Below are 17,988 nucleotides of genomic sequence, written 5' to 3' on the forward strand. Positions count from 1 at the left end.
GGCCCAGGGGCCACGCACAGCTGGGCTCCATCCAAGAGACAGGAAACAAACCAACACAATAATAAAAAGCACCATGTGATCTTCTTACATCTTCAAGACAAACATAGTAAAAACATGAGCATATTTGTTTCCTGATAAAATGATGTGACAGGTAGAACAGAGTAAAGTGGTGGTGTTACAGCCTTTCTCCCCTCTGCTGCCGAGGCTGTTAGTCTCTCCCAAACTCAGCTACAGGACTTCCAAATGAATGAAAGCAGCAGAAGTGGCTTTACAAATGAAAGAGGAAGAGGAGAAGAAGAGGAGAGGGAGGCCACCCTGACCATCACTCCAGCTGAAAACATCACACTTCCATTAAAGTTGGTGAGAAAATGTTGAGCAGGATGAGCTGCTGGCTAATCTGGAGGCTGTAGCAGCAGCTCACAGTCACAGTGGATTTCCACTCATGAAAAAGCTCTGGCTGCTTCATTTCTCATCTCATATCAGAGACTTTAATGCTTCACTGAAGCTGTACTGTGATGCTTCCATATCCAGTGAGGCCTCCATAATGATTTCAGCTGTTCTGTACACACACTGTGTGCCCTGTATGGCTCAAAGTCTCTGCAGCCTGTTTTTATCTGCTATCATCAGATCTTCATCATCCTCATTCACATCCCTCACACACTCTACAGCCTCATCAGCACTGACTTCATCTTCACTGACTGATGGAGCACAACATGAACCTGTGGAGGCTGAAACACTGTCCTGTCAAACATCTCCCCGTCACCACTCCACTTCTGTCAGCCTTTAAATGAACCCTGCTCAAGTCTGTCACTTCTGTTTGGAGCCAAAAGGAAAAACTGTTGTTCAGTCGTTTGGAAAGACAACATTTCTGAAAGCACTCAAACTTCTTCACATTTGTCTTCAGACACATCCTGAACATTTAGGAACTAAAGAAAGTTTCAAACACCAAAGACCTGAAATATAGAAAAACAACAACAGCCGCAGTCAGTGAACTCACCTCAGAGTCTCCAGTCCACAGTTTGGACTCTCCAGTCCAGCACACAGAAGCTTCACACCTGAATCCTGCAGCTTGTTCCAAGTCATGTCCAGCTGTGTCAGATGGGAGGGGTTGGACTTCAGAGCTGAGGCCACAACTTCACAGTGAGACTCTGAGAGTCCACACAGAGTCAGTCTGTGATGATAGAAAATATAAAATGTGTTATTATAAAAGCAGAAAATCTGCATTATAAACACAGACTGAATGTATATGAAGACAAAACAGAGTGAGGTCATAATCTGATGAATCTGCTCTTCACATCTGTGCTTCAGCTCCTCTTACTGTGTTTGACATGACACAACGATTGAGTCTCTCTCAGACCTGCAGACTTTTAATGAGAATCTTTGTTTGGCTTTAATCTGCAGATGAAGGAGGAAGATGGTGTCACATTTAGGCTTCCATAATGTCCACAGTCTGTCACTGAGATCTGATCCAGAGTGAAGACACACATTTGGACTGTTTCCTGTTTTGACTCCAGAACATTTTGAATGAGTTCAGCTCAGTGAAGAGTTCCAGCTGGAAAGATGATCTCTGTTTGCTACCTGCTGTCAGGTACGACTGTTCACGTCCACACGCAGGAAAAACCTGCTGACTGTTACCAAACGGAGCAGAAATCTCATCACTGGACAATAATGATGAATGAACTCAGAGCTGCTGATATCAGATCTGATTTCAGGGGAACTAAACACAGAAATGATTGGCTCATTTGAGCTTTCTGAGCCATTATCTGCTGCTGTGTCGCTAGTTGGCAGAAAATGATTTGTATTCCTGTTCAGGGCTTCAGTGTTTATGAGTCCAGATCCAGGTGACAGCAAGTCAAAATGATGTTACCTGTCTGTGTCCAGCAGCAGCCTGTATTCACTTCGAATATTGTTATAACCTGACATGGATCAGTTTGTCTTTGATTGGTTTGTAAATGTCACTGTTTCCATTGGACCTGAGTGACGTACAAAGACAGAGAGGGAGAGAAAGGAGAGAGAGGATGGAGACAGCAAAGAGAGAGCAAACACAAACAGGTGAGAGTGGACAGGTGACCAAGGTCAGCAACCAATCAGAGAGCTTCTGTTTGACCCACAGTCACTGATGATGACTGCACATAACCAAGCAGTGTGTTACTCTGATATCAAATATGGATCCTGCTCTTATAATAATGATCATCAGATGATATTATTGTGTTATTTTGTAGCTGAATACGATGTTTGTGTGATTATCAGTGAAAGAAGCAGTGAGGAGGATGGAGAGAGAGAGAGGACAGAGGCTGAAGTTAGAAACACTAAAAGGATTTTTCATGGATTTCATGGATGATTTGAGTGATTTCCAGCAGGACACTTAAACATGTCAGTGGACGTCCTAAAGAACATATTCACTGATATGAAACGTGTCATTGAACAGGATTAATATCAGTGGAAACATGGTGGAAACAGCTGTGACTGCATGGATGTGACACACTTCAAATCTGTTCTCCACTCTTGGATTTGGGATCCATGGAGCTGCTGCTGAGTCTGTACAATAAAGGAATGGTGTGGAAGGTTGCAGCGTACGGACACAAACACTTTGTGGTTACAATCTGATTTTATTTTCAACATTAAACTACTAACCTACACTGATCAATGATGTTAATGATCACATCTGGACTCACCCAGCCTTTCTGCAGGTCCTCACAGCTGGAATCAGTCTCTGTCGTCCCTGCTCTGATGTGTTGTACTTCTGCAGGTCCAACTCATCCAGAACCTCCTCTGACATCTGCAGCATGAAGGCCAGAGCTGAGCACTGGATCTCAGAGAGTTCCTTCTTTGATCTGTTCTCTGACTTCAGGAACTCTTGGATCTCCTGATGTACTGAGAGGTCGTTCATCTCCATCAGACAGTGGAAGATGTTGATGCTTCTGTCAGGAGAGATTTTATCACTGTTCATCTCCTTCAGGTTGTTGATGACTCTCTGGATGGTTCCTGGACTGATCTCTGTCTGACCCAGCAGACCTACTAAGAGTCTCTGGTTGGACTCCAGACAGAGGCCATGAAGGAAGCGAACAAATAGGTCCAGGTGGCCATTTTTACTCTGGAGGGATTTCTCCATGGCTCTCCTCAGAAATACATCAAGTGATTGGAGATCTTTGTCATCAAAAAGACTGGAAATCATCTTGATTAAAGATTTTGGTTTAAGGAAGTTCTTCAGCACCTCTGTCTTCCTGTTGGTGTGACAGTGGAACATGTAGACAGCAGCCAGAAACTCCTGAATGCTCAGATGAACAAAGCAGTAGACTGGTTTCTGGAAGATCACACACTCTCTTTTGAAGATCTCTGTACAAACTCCTGAGTACACCGAGGCCTCTGTCACATCCAGACCACACTGCTCCAGGTCTTCTTGGTAGAACATGATGTTTCCTTTCTCCAGATGTTCAAACGCCAGCCTCCCCAGCTTCAGAAGAACTTCCCTGTCAGCCTCCGTCAGCTCCTGTGGACTCGTCTCATGTCCCTCATGGTACTTGTTCTTCTTCCTCTTTGTCTGAACCAGCAGGAAGTGTGAGTACATGTCAGTCAGGGTCTTGGGCAGCTCTCCTCTCTGCTCTGTAGTCAACATGTGCTCCAGAACTGTAGCAGTGATCCAGCAGAAGACTGGGATACTACACATGATGTGGAGGCTCCTGGATGTCTTCATGTGGGAGATGATTCTGCTGGACAGCTCTTCATCACTGAATCTCCTCCTGAAGTACTCCTCCTTCTGGGCGTCAGTGAAGCCTCGTACTTCTGTTAGCCTGTCAACACATGTAGGAGGGATCTGATTGGCTGCTGCAGGTCGGGAAGTTATCCAGACGAGAGCCGAGGGAAGCAGATTCCCCTGGATGAGGTTTGTCAGCAGCTGGCTGACTGATGACTTTTGTGTGACATCAGACAGCAGCTTCCTGTTGGTGAAATCCAATGAAAGTCTGCTTTCATCCAGGCCGTCAAAGATGAACAAAAGCTGAGAGACAGCCAGCTTCTCTGCTGTGACCTTCTGTAATGTTGGATGGAAAACATGGAGCAGCTCCAGAAGACTGTACTGCTCATCTCTGATCAGGTTCAGCTCCCTGAATGAAAGCAGAACCACCACACTGACATGTTGGTTCTCCAAGCCCTCTGCCCAGTCCAGAGTGAACTTCTGCACTGAGAAGGTTTTTCCAACACCAGCCACGCCGTTGGTCAGAACCACTCTGACGGATCTCTGTTGGTCAGGTAAGGCTTTAAAGATGTCCTGGCACCTGATTGGAGCGTCATGGAGGGCGTCCATCTTGGAAGCTGTCTCCAGCTGCCTCACCTCATGTTGGGTATGAACCTCTTCACTCTGTCCCTCTGTGATGTAGAGCTCAGTGTAGATCCTGTTGAGGAGGGTTCTACTTCCTGTTTCATCACTTCCTTCAGTCACACGTTCACATCTCCTCCTCAGACTGATCTTATGTTCATCTAAAACCTCCTGCAGACCAACATCTGCTGAAAGAAAGAAAAACAATGAGACTAAAGAGAAAGAAAACTCTTCAATGTCTGAACAACACAAGAAGTGCAGTTTTCAGAAATGAGTCCATCAGCAGACAGATGTTCAGTCTTACTTTGTACACAGCTGCTCTGACTGGCTGTCTGCAGTCCAGCTCTGCTTCTGGATCTTTCTCCACACTGGGGACAGGAGGAGTCTCCCGATGAAGCAGACTGGTCCCAGTATGAGGAGATGCACTGTCTGCAGAACCAGTGTCCACAGCTGGTAGAGACTGGATCCTTCAGGACGTCCTGACACAAAGCACAGCAGGACAGCTGCTCCTCATCACAAACACCACTCCTCTTCCTCTCTCTGTGAACACATTTCTTTATCACTAAAACATTTACTGTCAGTGAAAAACATCCAGATGTGACCAAACTGCAGTTCCTCACAGTTCCTTTGATTTCATCAACACTAATGAGCTGCTCTTCCTGTCTGCCTGTCTCATTAAACACTGAGTGATGAATACAAACTCAACACTTCCTGCAGACTTCCTGACTTCACAATAAAAGCTTTCCATCAGAGAGACAGTTATGACTTTCACTGTTTTACAGCCGCTGTGTGCAGATTATCTGGGTCAGTTCACTCTGAAGCAGCTTAGAAGTGTCTGTGTAGAGCCGTGGTCTGACACACAGAGACTTCTGATTTTCTCTATTTAAACAAACATGATGAAGATGAGCAGGTTTCTCTTCTAGTATAAACTCTGTGTCTCTCTGGCTGGCTCATGATGGCTTTTTAGGTTTTATGTTTTGCTCTCTCCTGCTAGCGTTTTGCCTGCCTGGGTGGAGCTTGTAATGGCCTCTCGCTCTTGGTCCACACAGTTATGATGATTACACCACCTGTTGCTGATTCACCTGGGCTTACCGGTAACCATTTAACGCTGCGGCATGGAGCAGTTCGTCGCTGGGACATTGACCCTCCTGTGTTCATGATCTCAGCTCCTTGCTAAGAAATCTCTCTTTTAATTCACCAGTTGGGTTAACTTTGTGTATACTTTGAGTAAATATTTCCCCGGACCTGGTTACAGACGCTTACCTGTGATTCCTGTGTGTGGCTGTGTGAGTGGAGAGCAGGACAAGAGTGACTGAAGAGGAGTGAGTGTGGACTCCCTTCCCTCTTTTCCCTGGAGCCCTGGACCCCCTCCCCAACTCACTGTACATATATAGAGCACTGTGGTTCACCCCTTTGGTAAATAAACTGTCACCTTTTTGTTTGTCAGAACTCAGTCTGTGCTTGAGTTCCTCTGTTAGCCATGACATTTTGTTGGTTCTCTCTCTTCAGGTCCCTGTAAGTGTTTGATCTAAAACATTATATTTATTCTGCTTTGATTGTTTTGTGTGCTGAGGGACATTGTTGCATGATCCACTTTTTCTTATCACTCAAATATCCTGATACTTTCAGAAAGTTGGAGAGCTCTCCTGGCTTGCTTAGTCTTTGCTCTGTACTGCAGTACTTGCATTGGTTTCACTGGACAAGTCTTCATGTGAATCTACAACTGATCTGACATTGTGGCACAAACACAGTAAACAAACACTACGAGCACCTTGTTTCATGTGCAGTGGCTTTCTTCTCATTCTGTTACTCAACACTGTATGAAAAGCCTCTCACTGCCAGCATCCTTCCAGCCCCACGACAACAAGACCAACTCACATCTTCACAACACCAAGAATTTTTCCCCTTTTCTTTGGAGAAACTGAGAAGCCAATAGGATTGTAGCTCAAACTTGCCCACAGTCCTGCTTCATCACTGCTCACTCCTACCTGTGTTGGTGCTCAGTGGACAGTCATTAGGGTTGCCAACTCCCTGAAAAATAAATAAGGGACACCTCGTGGCCAGGGCCGGGCAACCTAGTTGTCTTCACCCTTCCCAGTGTGGTGAATTTTTTAGCTCTTTTTTGTGTGTGTGAAATTATTTTTTAACCATTTGACTTGAATTTGATTTAAGCAGATGCATATTCTATTCTTTGTGATATGACCATATGGGAAACAAATGATCCTTTAGCCATTTATTTTTAGCTCAAAATGACAACATTAACACAGTAAAACAGGTCTCTTTCTTAAACAGAAGCCTGTCATGCTTAACTTTTGAGAATAAAAGTAAATCTTTCTTTAAAAGAACTCTGTCCTGCTTAACTTAAAATTATATAAATTAATAGAAAGCAATAGAACGAAAAATATTCTTGTAACAGTGCACATATAGTGCATTTAGTGCAATTGGCTTCAGTTGAGGTATTATTTCAGCTTTTCTAAAGCTAATCAGCTGCTCCTGTTTGTAAACCCGCTTGTTCCCATGATTACGCATCATAACTCATCATCATTATTCATCTATGTATTACTTTTATGTATTAGTCATCTATTTGTTGTAATCATCTATCCTTGCAGTTGTTTATTACACAAAATAAATTATATTATCACACTTCTGGCCACATAGCGCTGATATTCACTGCACATGCCCATATTAACCTTAACCAGAGGGTTTAAAAAACAAACCAGTGTCTACATACCATATCTGTTTCTGCCGTGGCCTGGTGGACAACAAATTGGTTAAGGGTTCCCCGAGCTTTCACGCTCCTCATGTTCTTCATGTGCCCACCATTAGAAGCATGCCTATGGAAAAAGTGCGCCGGCACACAGTGCAGTGCGCTTTATATGTGTTATCGTGCACTTTTCCAGCCAGGCGTTTTCCTTTTCCCATTCCTCCCTGTACTTTTGCAGCCTTTTTTTCTTTCTCTGAGCGAACAAACATTGCTGCTCTGATGCTGGGCTCACACTGTGCGATTTTTGGCCCATTTTGAGATGATTTTTGAGTCATGCGACCGATTTGGCGATCGGCCCAATTTTGGCCTTCATCGTGCATCGTGTAGTATACGTGGGGTAACGAGAAGCGATTAACACCTCACGACCAGCTCCCGATCATCAATCGCTCGTGAGCGTGTCACCACAGCCGTTCACACTGCTCACGCGCAAACACGTAAACGTTGGTGAAAAAGACGGAGCAGCACGGCTGTGCAGCGTGTGATCTGGACACAAGCGATGGAGGCACAACTGTAGAACTTTGGAAAGCTCATCAGAGCCTTTTCGATGTGGCCCCACAAAATTATCACGACCACAACAACCTGAAAATAGTTGGATTTACATGCTGCTCAATCACAGCTGCCTGATCAATGTTTTTCATTAGCAATTTAGCAAAGTTGATGGTGGTGGTGTGTCTGTGTGAGTGAAAGACAGAGAGAGCGACAGATTTTCTGTTATAACCTTCATTTTATGGAGGCACAGTGTGAGCACTCAGGTCGCATCAGAGCATCGGGCGGTATAGTGTGAGACCTGCATCGTGACCTACCAACTGCGAGTCAATCGTGCAGTTTGAGCAGGAGCTGAATAACGTGACTGAAAAAATCGCACAGTGTCTGCCCAGCTTTAGGTGTACTGTCGTCCGAGACTTGCACCGCAGTGTCGGCGTTTGTTTCCCTGTTGGCCATGCTTCTTGTTGTGGTCATCTGTTGTCTTCCGGTATTTTCTCCGCAAGCGACCTTTCCTCGACCAATGAGATGAGCGGTAATCTGAATTGTCATAAGTGTGCTGTCAGCTCATTGGTCACAAAGCAGGAGAGGGGCTGGGAATTATGTTTTCAAACAAAGCGTTAATTCCATAAACATTTATAGACCACTTTTGATTCTCACTGTATTACGGGACAAAGTGCGTCCCTTGTTAGCTCAATACGGGACGTGTGCTTTTGTTTCTACAAAAAAACGATTCCGTTTTTTAAGGGACGGTTGGCAACCCTAACAGTCATAGCCTGCTGCTAGCATGAATGCTAAACGTACTGCTGTGGATGATCAGCAGAAAAACATGTTGTCAGTTTGACTGTTTGCTGTATTTAAAGTGTTTTTCTCAGTTCGTCTGTATTCAAAGTGCATTCGGGGCTTTAGCTGACAGCTCTTTGTGCTAACAAACTAAACTCTCTTAGTTTAAGCCAGCAGACTTTACCAAACACAAAGCCTGCTGCTGCCTCCATGGGTTAGCTTGTGTGACTGGTGTTTACACCAATGAAATCTAAATCACACTAATGTGTCCTCCAAGGTGTTTGGTGGGAGCACTGAGTGAAACATAAGAGCTCTGGTTAAGCCTCATCAGCTGGATAGGCTGTCCACCCTAGTCCAGGCTTTAACTCAAATCTCTGACTGGCTTTCTAACAGCTACCTTGTTAGAACAAGACAGAGACCATGATCATAGCTCCTCCTGATCTCTAAAATCAGTCAAGTTGTTGCCCCTTTCTGTTCTTCTGCTGAGCCAAATATTCGAAATCTTGGAATAATATTTGACTCTTCTTTGGGCCTTGACTCACATGTAAAGTCTCTGTCTCGTTCCTGTTTCTTTCATTTAAGGAATATTTCTAAACTGCGATATATGGTCTCCTTAGCTGAACTGGAAAAAATTGTCCATGGATTTGTGTCATTGCGTTTAGATTATTGTAATTCCCTGTTTACCAGCTTGGATAAATCATCTCTTTCTCGCCTCCAAGCTGTACAAAACGCAGCAGCCAGACTACTAACTCGCTCTACCCAGCGAGCTCACATCACTCCTATTTTATGTTCTTTACATTGGCTCCCAATAGATTTTAGAATTCGTTTTAAATGATTGTTTTAACGTACAGAGCACTAAATGGCCCCAGATTATTTATCCAAGCTTCTCACTAAATACACTGCTGCTCGCTGTCTCTGCTCACAGACTCAGAGTTTGTTGGTTGCTCCCAGAACACGTCTGAAGACGAAAGGGGGCGGAGCCTTTCAGTCTGTGGCACCAAGACTGTGGAACAGTCTACCTCTACAACTACGTTTGGTTGACTCTGTGGGATCCTTTAAAAAACAGTTAAAAACTTTACTGTTTAAACAAGCTTTCTGTTGACCAATGCTGTTTACATTGTTATATTTTTAATTCACATTTAAACTCTATATTGTGTATATTGGGCATTTTGCTATTTATCATACTGTTTATTTTAATCTCTGTGTGCAGCACTTTGTGACTACCTGTCTATGAAAAGCGCTTAATAAATAAACTTTACTTACTTACTTACTAAAATAACAAACAGGGCTGTGAGAGCAACTGAAGTGATAAAAATACTGTTTGAAGATAAAAAACACTTTGATGTTCTCTCGTCACCTAACAAAGTCCAAACCCTGTGAACTATTTTAGCTTTAATAACTGTGGATTCAGGTATCCTGAACCCATCTTTGGACATTTGTAATTAAATATTTTAAAACTCCATCAGAGACTCCTGATGTGGCTGTTTGGAGAAGGAAAAGAGGGACAAAGTGCAGCGTCGAGCTGAGGCTTCATTCACTGCAAACCTACAGTTGTGTTTCCTTATTTCTGCTGTTTGCATGTTCACAGCTGAAATAAAGCTGCCTCTTTGGGAAAACACAAACATGTAAAGGAGTCATCACAGGTCTCTGACCTCGTTGGTTCAGGTTCAGCACTGAAGTTTGGAGGGTAACCTTTGGACCCATCACTCCTCACAGACGGACAGCTGGATCCTGCAGACTGTGACCTCTGACCTCTGCAGACACAAACATGTTTTATTCAATGATCAATTCTCTGATAAAGTGATTGAAGCAGCTGTGATCACACAGACTGCAGATAATGCAGCTGTTTCCTGTCAGTAACAGTCCTCTTAGATTAGAGTTCAGCTTTTTACAGGAAAACAAATGTCCCTGAATGCAACAGTGAGACACAGTCTGCCTGTGTGGCTGTGATAGCTGCCGTTAGGAGCGCTCATGTGTTTGCAGTTAGACGAGGAGATGTTACCATCATGGACACGTTAACAAATCCTGCAGCATCACGTGGCACAAACACTTTGTGTTCCTGTCATCTGCAAGCAACAGGAAGTTCATTAATAAAGGCGGGATGGAGACGCGACTGTGATGGTTCTCCTTCATCCAGCTGTTACACACATCTGGGCTCACACGACGAGCCTTTGTCTAATACAGCAGCTGCTCTCTGAACACTTTTCTGAAGAGGAGCTGCACAAACCTTTGTTTGCTTTCTAGAGCAGCGTATCAAAGTCAAACTACCCACTGCTAGCAGCTGTTTCTATCATAGTTTAGGATCCAGATGTGTGAGGTCTAAATTTACACCTCTGATTAAAATACATAGTTAAAAACAGCCAATTGAGTCCAAATGTGTCTTAAACCAGATAAACTGACAGTTACAGCTGAGCCTGTGTGTCCTTGGAGACACTGCTCTGCTACAGAGATGCATTTTAGAAACCAGGAAACATCAAAATTATTTAAATCAGAGAGTTCTTGTTACTAACAGCTCACCTCTCTGCAGCAGACACAGGCTGGGATTTAAAACCAATGCCTCGATGATTGGACCGGTCACTCTTTAAGGACACAGAGCTGGATGGTTTCTCATTGACGCTAAAAATATGTGAACATGTGTCACATCCAATGTGACCAATACATTACATAAAAAGTATAAACTATGTAAATAGTATATTATTTAAATCGTTAAATAGTAAAAAGCTGATTAAAATTTCAAACATTTTAATACTGACATGAACTTACTTTTTGTCAGATGACTTTTTTTGCCCTAAATTATGAAAGAAATGCTTCACCCGTTTGCTCTTAGAGGACACACTTCTGGGTGGAGGTCCAGGCGGGTTCCTGTGAATAATGATGCAGCAGTGATGTGAGTGCTGAGCTGTGACATGGAGAAGAGTCATGGACAGTTAGAGATGGTCATCTCACCTCTGAGCTTTGGTCTGGCTCTCATGTTCCCCACACAGAGTGCTTTTAGAGGGAGGGACTCCCTCCTCTCTGTCCTCACACTGATCCATGCTGCTCAGTTCACATCAGCTCACACACACTTTCTACCTTCACCTGCAGAGGAAACACAAATCATTCATGTGCACATCAACTGAGAGCTGCAGAGGTCGTGTCTGATGTGTTGGACTAACATCCATCTGAGACGCAGCTTTCATCAGTTCACTACAAAAAGTGTCAAAGAGCCGAGTTCAGCCTCCAAATCCTCCATTACTGTAGTCCTACAAAGCAGCAGGTCAAACATGGCTGCAGAGAGCAGCTTTATGTCAGTAACCATGTCCAGGACCGAGCTGACTGCTTACAGAGTTCATACTCTAACTGCTAGCTGCTCTGCTAGCTAAGCTAACTCAGTAACAGTGACTCTGACAGCAGTTACTGTGGAACAGCGGCCGAGCTCAGGACACATTCAGTGTGTTTAGTCTGAGTCCTGGACTCTGATTCAATGGATTCAATCCAGCTCAGAGTTTCATGTGTTCATCAGAATAAAATACATGTACTAATATAACAGAAGTAATGCTCTGAATGCAGGACTGTAATGGAGGATAAATAAGGTTTTTACAGCCTGAAAGAAACATTCAGTTCATATATTTGTAGACAGTGAAGCAGTTTTTAATACTGCAGCTGTTTCCTTCACCTGTGTGTGTGTGAGCCACACCTTCATGTGCTGCTTTAGAAATATGTGGTCTGACTGCTCAGACTGAGTCTAGGAGGAAAGTTCACACGCTGGAGAAAGTTTTGTTCCTAACTTTGTCAGAGTTCGGCTCCAAAGACAAAGAAGACGGAGCTCACAGTCTGTAGATGGTCCTCAGTGTGTGTGTGAAGCCAAGAGAGCACACAGGAGTGTGTTTATGTCAGCAAATCAGTGTGTGAAGAGTCTGAGGGAGTGTGTGAATGAGACTCAACACTGAAACCAACAGTCCAAGAAAAGCGTCTGGATTCCTTTAAGTTTAACTTAAAGAAGTCCAGACGCTTTTCTTTTTGTCTCCATAATGTCTCCATAATGCTGCAATGTTATCTGCCCCAGAAACACTGTGCAGAAGCTCTGATGGTGACACAGAAAAGTCACAGTGGAGATACTTCTGTCCACCTTTGATTAGACTCATTATAAAAAGGAAACAAAGTTTGAACACAGTCATGTTTCCAGTTCACTGACTTACATTTATTCCATGGACACTCACTCTAACCTGAACCACAGCTGCGACCATATTTGTAATAACTACAACCCAAACATCAGATGTTAATCGAAATTTTTTGCTCTCTCTCCTCCTTAAATGTGTTTTTAATGTTAGTTATAATTCAGAATTGGCGACTGGAATACGTATGACACATACGAACATCAGAAAATAAAAACTCGATAAATATAACCTCAGTAAATGAAGTCAGTGTACAGCGTGGAATTATTTTATGTCATAAGAAGAAACATATTCATGTTAACACTCACCTGCCTCAGCTCCACCTTCCTCCTCCTGCTGCTCTGAACGGAGGCTCAATACTTTCACTTTCACTGCACCTCCCTAAACACAGAGGATGCTGGGACTTGTAGTTGTTTCCTTCCGGTGCGGTCTTCCTCTTTGTTTGTTTGTGTTTGTGTTCAAGTTATTTCGATCATGTAAACATCAACAGAACACGTGAAGCCACACAGAGTTTGTATGTCGAGGTGGGTAGGAGGGTTTGAGGGTTTGGGGAGGGGTCAGAGGGAAGAGGTCTCTCAGTCTGGACAATCCACATTGATGGCATTGCATCTTTCAGCGTGTTTGTGGGTCGATTTGGATGCTCCAGGTGTGAGAGCAGCCACTCAGCCTCTACTGCAGATGTGTGTCACAAGTTCATCTAGTAGTAGGCTATGGCACTTGGCCACAGGTGGCAGCAGTGGACTGGTATTAAAACACGATTCTTTGATCCCCATGATAGAACAGAGAAAACCCAACTCATAGTGGTCAAAACATTTATAATTCTTTATTCAATCATCTTCCGGAAGAGATCAGATGGGCCCAATGGCAGTTGTAGGATCTCTAACATTAGAAGCTAAAAATGTGTCTCATATAGGTGTTATTTTGGTACTTTACACGTCACACAGTTTCAACAACTCCTTATATGGTACAAGTTTGTTTTTTCTATCTGGCTTCCTGTATTTATTAATATGCTTGTATATTTCTACACTAACTTCCTGTTTTTCAGTCTGGCTGAGCACTTAGTTTGTGAGTCAAAAGTGGCCTTGCTTTACAAACCTTCATTATTAAAGTACATAAAACAATATAATTAGAAAATAAGCACTAAGAATATATTAATTACATGACAGTTCTTCCCTTTTCGTGTTTCCTAAGAAACACGACATAATTCCTAATTTATCCCATTAAGTTTACCTGCATGTTAAAAGGCTAAAATATAACAAAAGAGATTATGCTAAACAAAATGAAACCTTTCAATTGCCCAACCCTATCTGTCCCCTCAACGGGTTGTATGTTTTCAATGTTTCATTATTATTTTGTCATAATTACTTCTATCCACAACAAATAAATAAAGCTCTAAGACAGCACCTGTGAAATGTGAAATGTCCTAAATCTACTTCCTACACCCCCTTTTTTACCCAGAATCCCAATTTAAACCCACTTCTGACTTCCCTCAGTGCTCACTGTAAACTGCAGATACAATCAGTTATATATATATATATATATATATATATATATATATTTATAAAAAAAAACGACACGCCCCTGCGGGCGGTTTATCCTTCAAGCTCGGGTCCTCTACCAGAGGCCTGGGAGCTTGAGGGTCCTGCGCACATATATATATATATATATATATATATATATATATATATATATATATATATATATATATATATATATATATATATACATATATATAAGAAAAATCACCTTTGTGAATGGTATACCGGAGTCTCTGAGTGACGATGTCCTTTTACCTCCGGATAAGAACGATGTGATGAATACTGCGTCTGACAGCATAGAAGTTCAAAATGTGTTCACACAATACGTTCATCATAGGAACTTGAGCTGCATGTATTTAGTTCAGAATTTGTTTATGCAACAATTTCGTTGAACACTAATTATTTAACTCTGTTTTACAACCCCAGAGATAAATATCAAATTTCAGTTTTAGGTAGACAGATGTTTCCAGGTAATACAAAATACTTCTTAGAAGCTTTTAATGATGCCACATCCACCCCATACGGGTATCTTCTAATCAATTATAAATCTAAGACGCCTGACTATTTAAGACTCAGAACCAATTTGTTGTCAGATCGTCAAGTTGTTTATATCCCAAAAAAACGGCTAAAGCGGTAAAAAGGATGTCGTATTCACGGATGCAGAGAAACATTGCACTGTTGGAGTTGTTGTATAAATCCCCACCCAGCGTACGGAGGAATATTATTTGTAATGCAAGCATGGATTTTATTAATGCTCTGTGTGAGATATCGCTCAATGTTTTGAAATGTGTTATCCCGCTGACTGATCAACAGTACTGTTAGGGAAAATATTCTAAAACACTTCTTCAGTAAAGACTGACTGATCAAAATGACTGATCAACAGTACAGACAGCTAAAAAAGAAGTGCAGTGGGAGGGGTCTTAGAAGGTTTGGGTGTATACACATACAAGCCGTTGCCATCCTGCTTAGTAGATGTTGGCTTGGTTATGTTGGATATCACATCAGACACTATGCCTGATGCTGCTGTTTTTAGGTGGGGTTTGACTGTGCTGACTCCTTTTTTAAACAATGGTACAGCAATTCTAAACAGGCTGCTGAACAAACCTCCCAGACCTGCGCCACATTGCGTGCTGGTCCCAATATAACCATTCAATTCGCCACCAGCCTGAAAAACGGTATGTGTTGATTTTGGTCGTCTATCAAATCAATTTCTATGTCATGGATTAAGGATTTCGAGACCTGTGTGCAGTGTGGGCTGTCAAATTGAAGAATGGCTCCCCGACGGTCATCGTCTGTTATATTTATTGCTCTTAATAGCCGCGCATGGGCGTCACCCACAAGCTGGTAATCAACAATATCTGCATAAATAAAAATGTTCTATTTTCCGCCGTATACGTCTGCAGGATGTGGTGCGTATGTGTTTTTATAATGAAGTACAAACGGGTCTTCTGATTTGAATCCTAAGATTCCTGCCAGTCTCCCTCTAAATGTGAGAACTGCCGCCCTCTGCTGGACAGATATCGTGTTGTCCCTGAGTCCTTCTGATCCTCAGCACTTTCTATCAGGAGACAACGCACCCAGGTCCCATCTGACGTTGTTCACTTGATGTTCTGAAGCCCAGTACGGACCTTAACACGGGCTCCATGTGGACACATTAGATTAACTGTTTTTAAGACCAGTTTCTTAAATTACATGACGGTGTGGTTTTTATTTTGTGCTTTTAGTGCAGAGAGAGTCTCTGTGGAGGTTGGATGTTCTCCCCGTGTTTGTGTGGGTCCTCTCAGGGGACTCTGGCTTCCTCCCACAGTTCACAGACATTCAGGTAGTGGGGTTAGGTTAACTGGTGAATAAGTGTGAGCGTGAACGGTCGTCTGTCTCCTCACCCTGTGTTAGCTGGGATCCACTCCAGCTCGTACATGCCCGTCAGGCACCATCCTCATACCTGTTCTGGTAAATCCAGTCCTGGAGGACACAGCTCACCTGGAATCTGTGTTCATGTTATAAAATGTTACATTTCATTAGAAGTTGGTTGTATTCCAGTTTTATGTTGCAGTTTTCACTTTTGAAAGGGAAGGTTAGTCCAGCTCAGTCAGATGCTGAATGCTCTCTTTCAGTACGTTGTTGTATTAAACGATGACTCAGCAGACGACACATTGTAGCCATGTTAAAAATCATGCAACAGACCCTTGGTCACGATGTCGTTGTGGGGATGTCTAAAGGCTGGCTTCCTTCTAATAACCGTAACAAGTGTTTATGGCGCTCCTTGTGATGCTGGGTCAAAGTTCAGCCTCTGAAGACCTCGACGTGTTTGAAGTTATCCACAGGGTGCGAGGTCCACTTCAAAGGTGTTCTATGTTAGATGTTGGTCAGGTTAATCAAAATGGAAACTGTTGAGTTTACACATTAACCAACATGGTCCAGCACTAAACATCGTAAAGCCTTTAGTTTTTGGAGAGAGGATGCTGCCATCAAATTCAAAATGGGCTAATATTTTTCTTTAAATGTTTCATTTTCTCACTTTGTTTAAAATACTGGTTTACAGGATTTGCAAATGATTGCATTCTGTTCTTAATCATATTTAACACAGCGGATCAAATGTGGGGAAGTGGGTGTTATATTCAGATTGTGGGATACATTTAGGAAATGTAAAACTTTTGATGTTAATGTTGTTTATTTGCAGGCAGTGGCGGTCCTAGCCTGTTTGGCACCCTGGGCGAACAATCCCTCTGGCGCCCCCCCCCCACACACACAGACACACGAAGACACAAATCCTTACACACATTAACATAAAGCTGCTGCACACATACACACACACACACACACACACACACACACACACACAGAGAGTATGCATTGTATGCAGACGGCTACCAAACAGCCATCATAATTCGTCATACAATGAGAACAGGACAAATCAACAATTGACAAGGACTAATTAATATTTAAATCTGTAACATAATGTATTGTTTGGAGTTTAGTCTGTTACTGTTTGTTTTTTTACCATTTCTTCTTGGAGCAACTGTAACCCACATAATTTCTGACTCACTCTGATTCTGATAGTTTCAGGATGACCTGCCATTATCCAATCACACATCTGCTTACCTGCATCTTTTGCTCGTTTCTCCTCCTCTTCTTTTCTATTTTTTCTAAGTTGAGCACCATGATGGCTTTGAACTTTTCTTGTCCATCTTCCATTGGTTTTAATTTTGCACTCCAGTATGAACACAAATCCCCCAACACAAGGATCACCACAACATGATCTAATAGACCTACACCTTAGTTCACAGATTCACTTCATCTAGGGTGCATTTCTGAGATTTCACACAACCCAGGATTCAAATCATGAATACATAATGGACTTGGATTTACAACATTATAAATGAAATGTGCTCTTTTTGGAAGCAGCAGGGGCCCCCTCCCCTCAAACTGTAAATTTAAATTGTTATTGATCCTTTACCCCTGGTCCTAAAGTGTATATTTATTTTCTTACTCTTCTTATTGTTTGTTTACTTGCACTGCTGTAACTGGAGCCTCGTCATCTCATATCTCTGTATACTGGACTGTCTGTAGCGGAGATGACAATAAAGTTTACTTTGAGTTTGGCAGCGAGCAGGCGCACCGAGGGTTCTCGCGCTCACTTTCGTGTATAGAATTTCGAAAAAACATTGGTGCAAATTATAAGTCTGTATCATGATGCCTGGTGTTTTTGTGTTTGTTGGTTTGTTTTTATTTTTCTTTATTTTGTGAGTTGGTTATTAGATGCTGCTCCAGCCGGTCAGACTCATCTGGCTAACCTAACAGCAGTCCTGGCCAGGCTAGAAAAATATGGATTGAGAGCAAACAAAAACAAATGTGAGTTCTTCAAGGATGCCATTGAGTATTGTGGACACAAGATCGACAGACATGGGCTCCACAAAACCGAGGACAAAGTTGAAGCAGTCCTGAAGGCAC

The 17,988-nt window shown here is 42.6% G+C and overlaps 1 protein-coding gene across 1 annotated transcript; it reads right to left on the reverse strand.

The window, feature by feature from the left end:
- Window positions 1-993: 993 nt before the first annotated feature.
- Window positions 994-11,419, reverse strand: LOC146634680 (protein NLRC3-like). The gene is made up of 7 exons (XM_085379000.1): window positions 11,292-11,419; window positions 11,109-11,207; window positions 10,863-10,961; window positions 9,998-10,099; window positions 4,620-4,855; window positions 2,676-4,503; window positions 994-1,171 (listed from the first exon to the last, which is right to left on the reverse strand). The coding sequence occupies exons 1-7, from the start codon at window positions 11,378-11,380 to the stop codon at window positions 994-996; spliced, it is 2,631 nt and encodes an 876-aa protein (XP_085235126.1). The 5' UTR covers window positions 11,381-11,419.
- Between the last annotated feature and the right edge of the window lie 6,569 nt (window positions 11,420-17,988).

Source organism: Diplotaxodon limnothrissa, linkage group LG3 (assembly GCF_057381915.1).
Source record: "Diplotaxodon limnothrissa isolate DT_005_m linkage group LG3, D_limnothrissa_male_GT1.1, whole genome shotgun sequence".
NCBI classification, from domain to species: domain Eukaryota; kingdom Metazoa; phylum Chordata; class Actinopteri; order Cichliformes; family Cichlidae; genus Diplotaxodon; species Diplotaxodon limnothrissa.

What these genes read in the sequence shown, in the direction of transcription:
- LOC146634680 (XM_085379000.1), bottom strand. Translation starts at nt 11,380, where the DNA reads ATGGATCAGTGTGAGGACAGAGAGGAGGGAGTCCCTCCCTCTAAAAGC. An exon ending in AGCCAGACCAAAGCTCAGAG is followed by an intron (nt 11,208 to 11,291) that starts GTGAGATGACCA and finishes CATTATTCACAG; the next exon opens with GAACCCGCCTGGACCTCCAC. An exon ending in AGGACCTGCAGAAAGGCTGG is followed by an intron (nt 1,172 to 2,675) that starts GTGAGTCCAGAT and finishes CTATCATCACAG; the next exon opens with ACTGACTCTGTGTGGACTCT.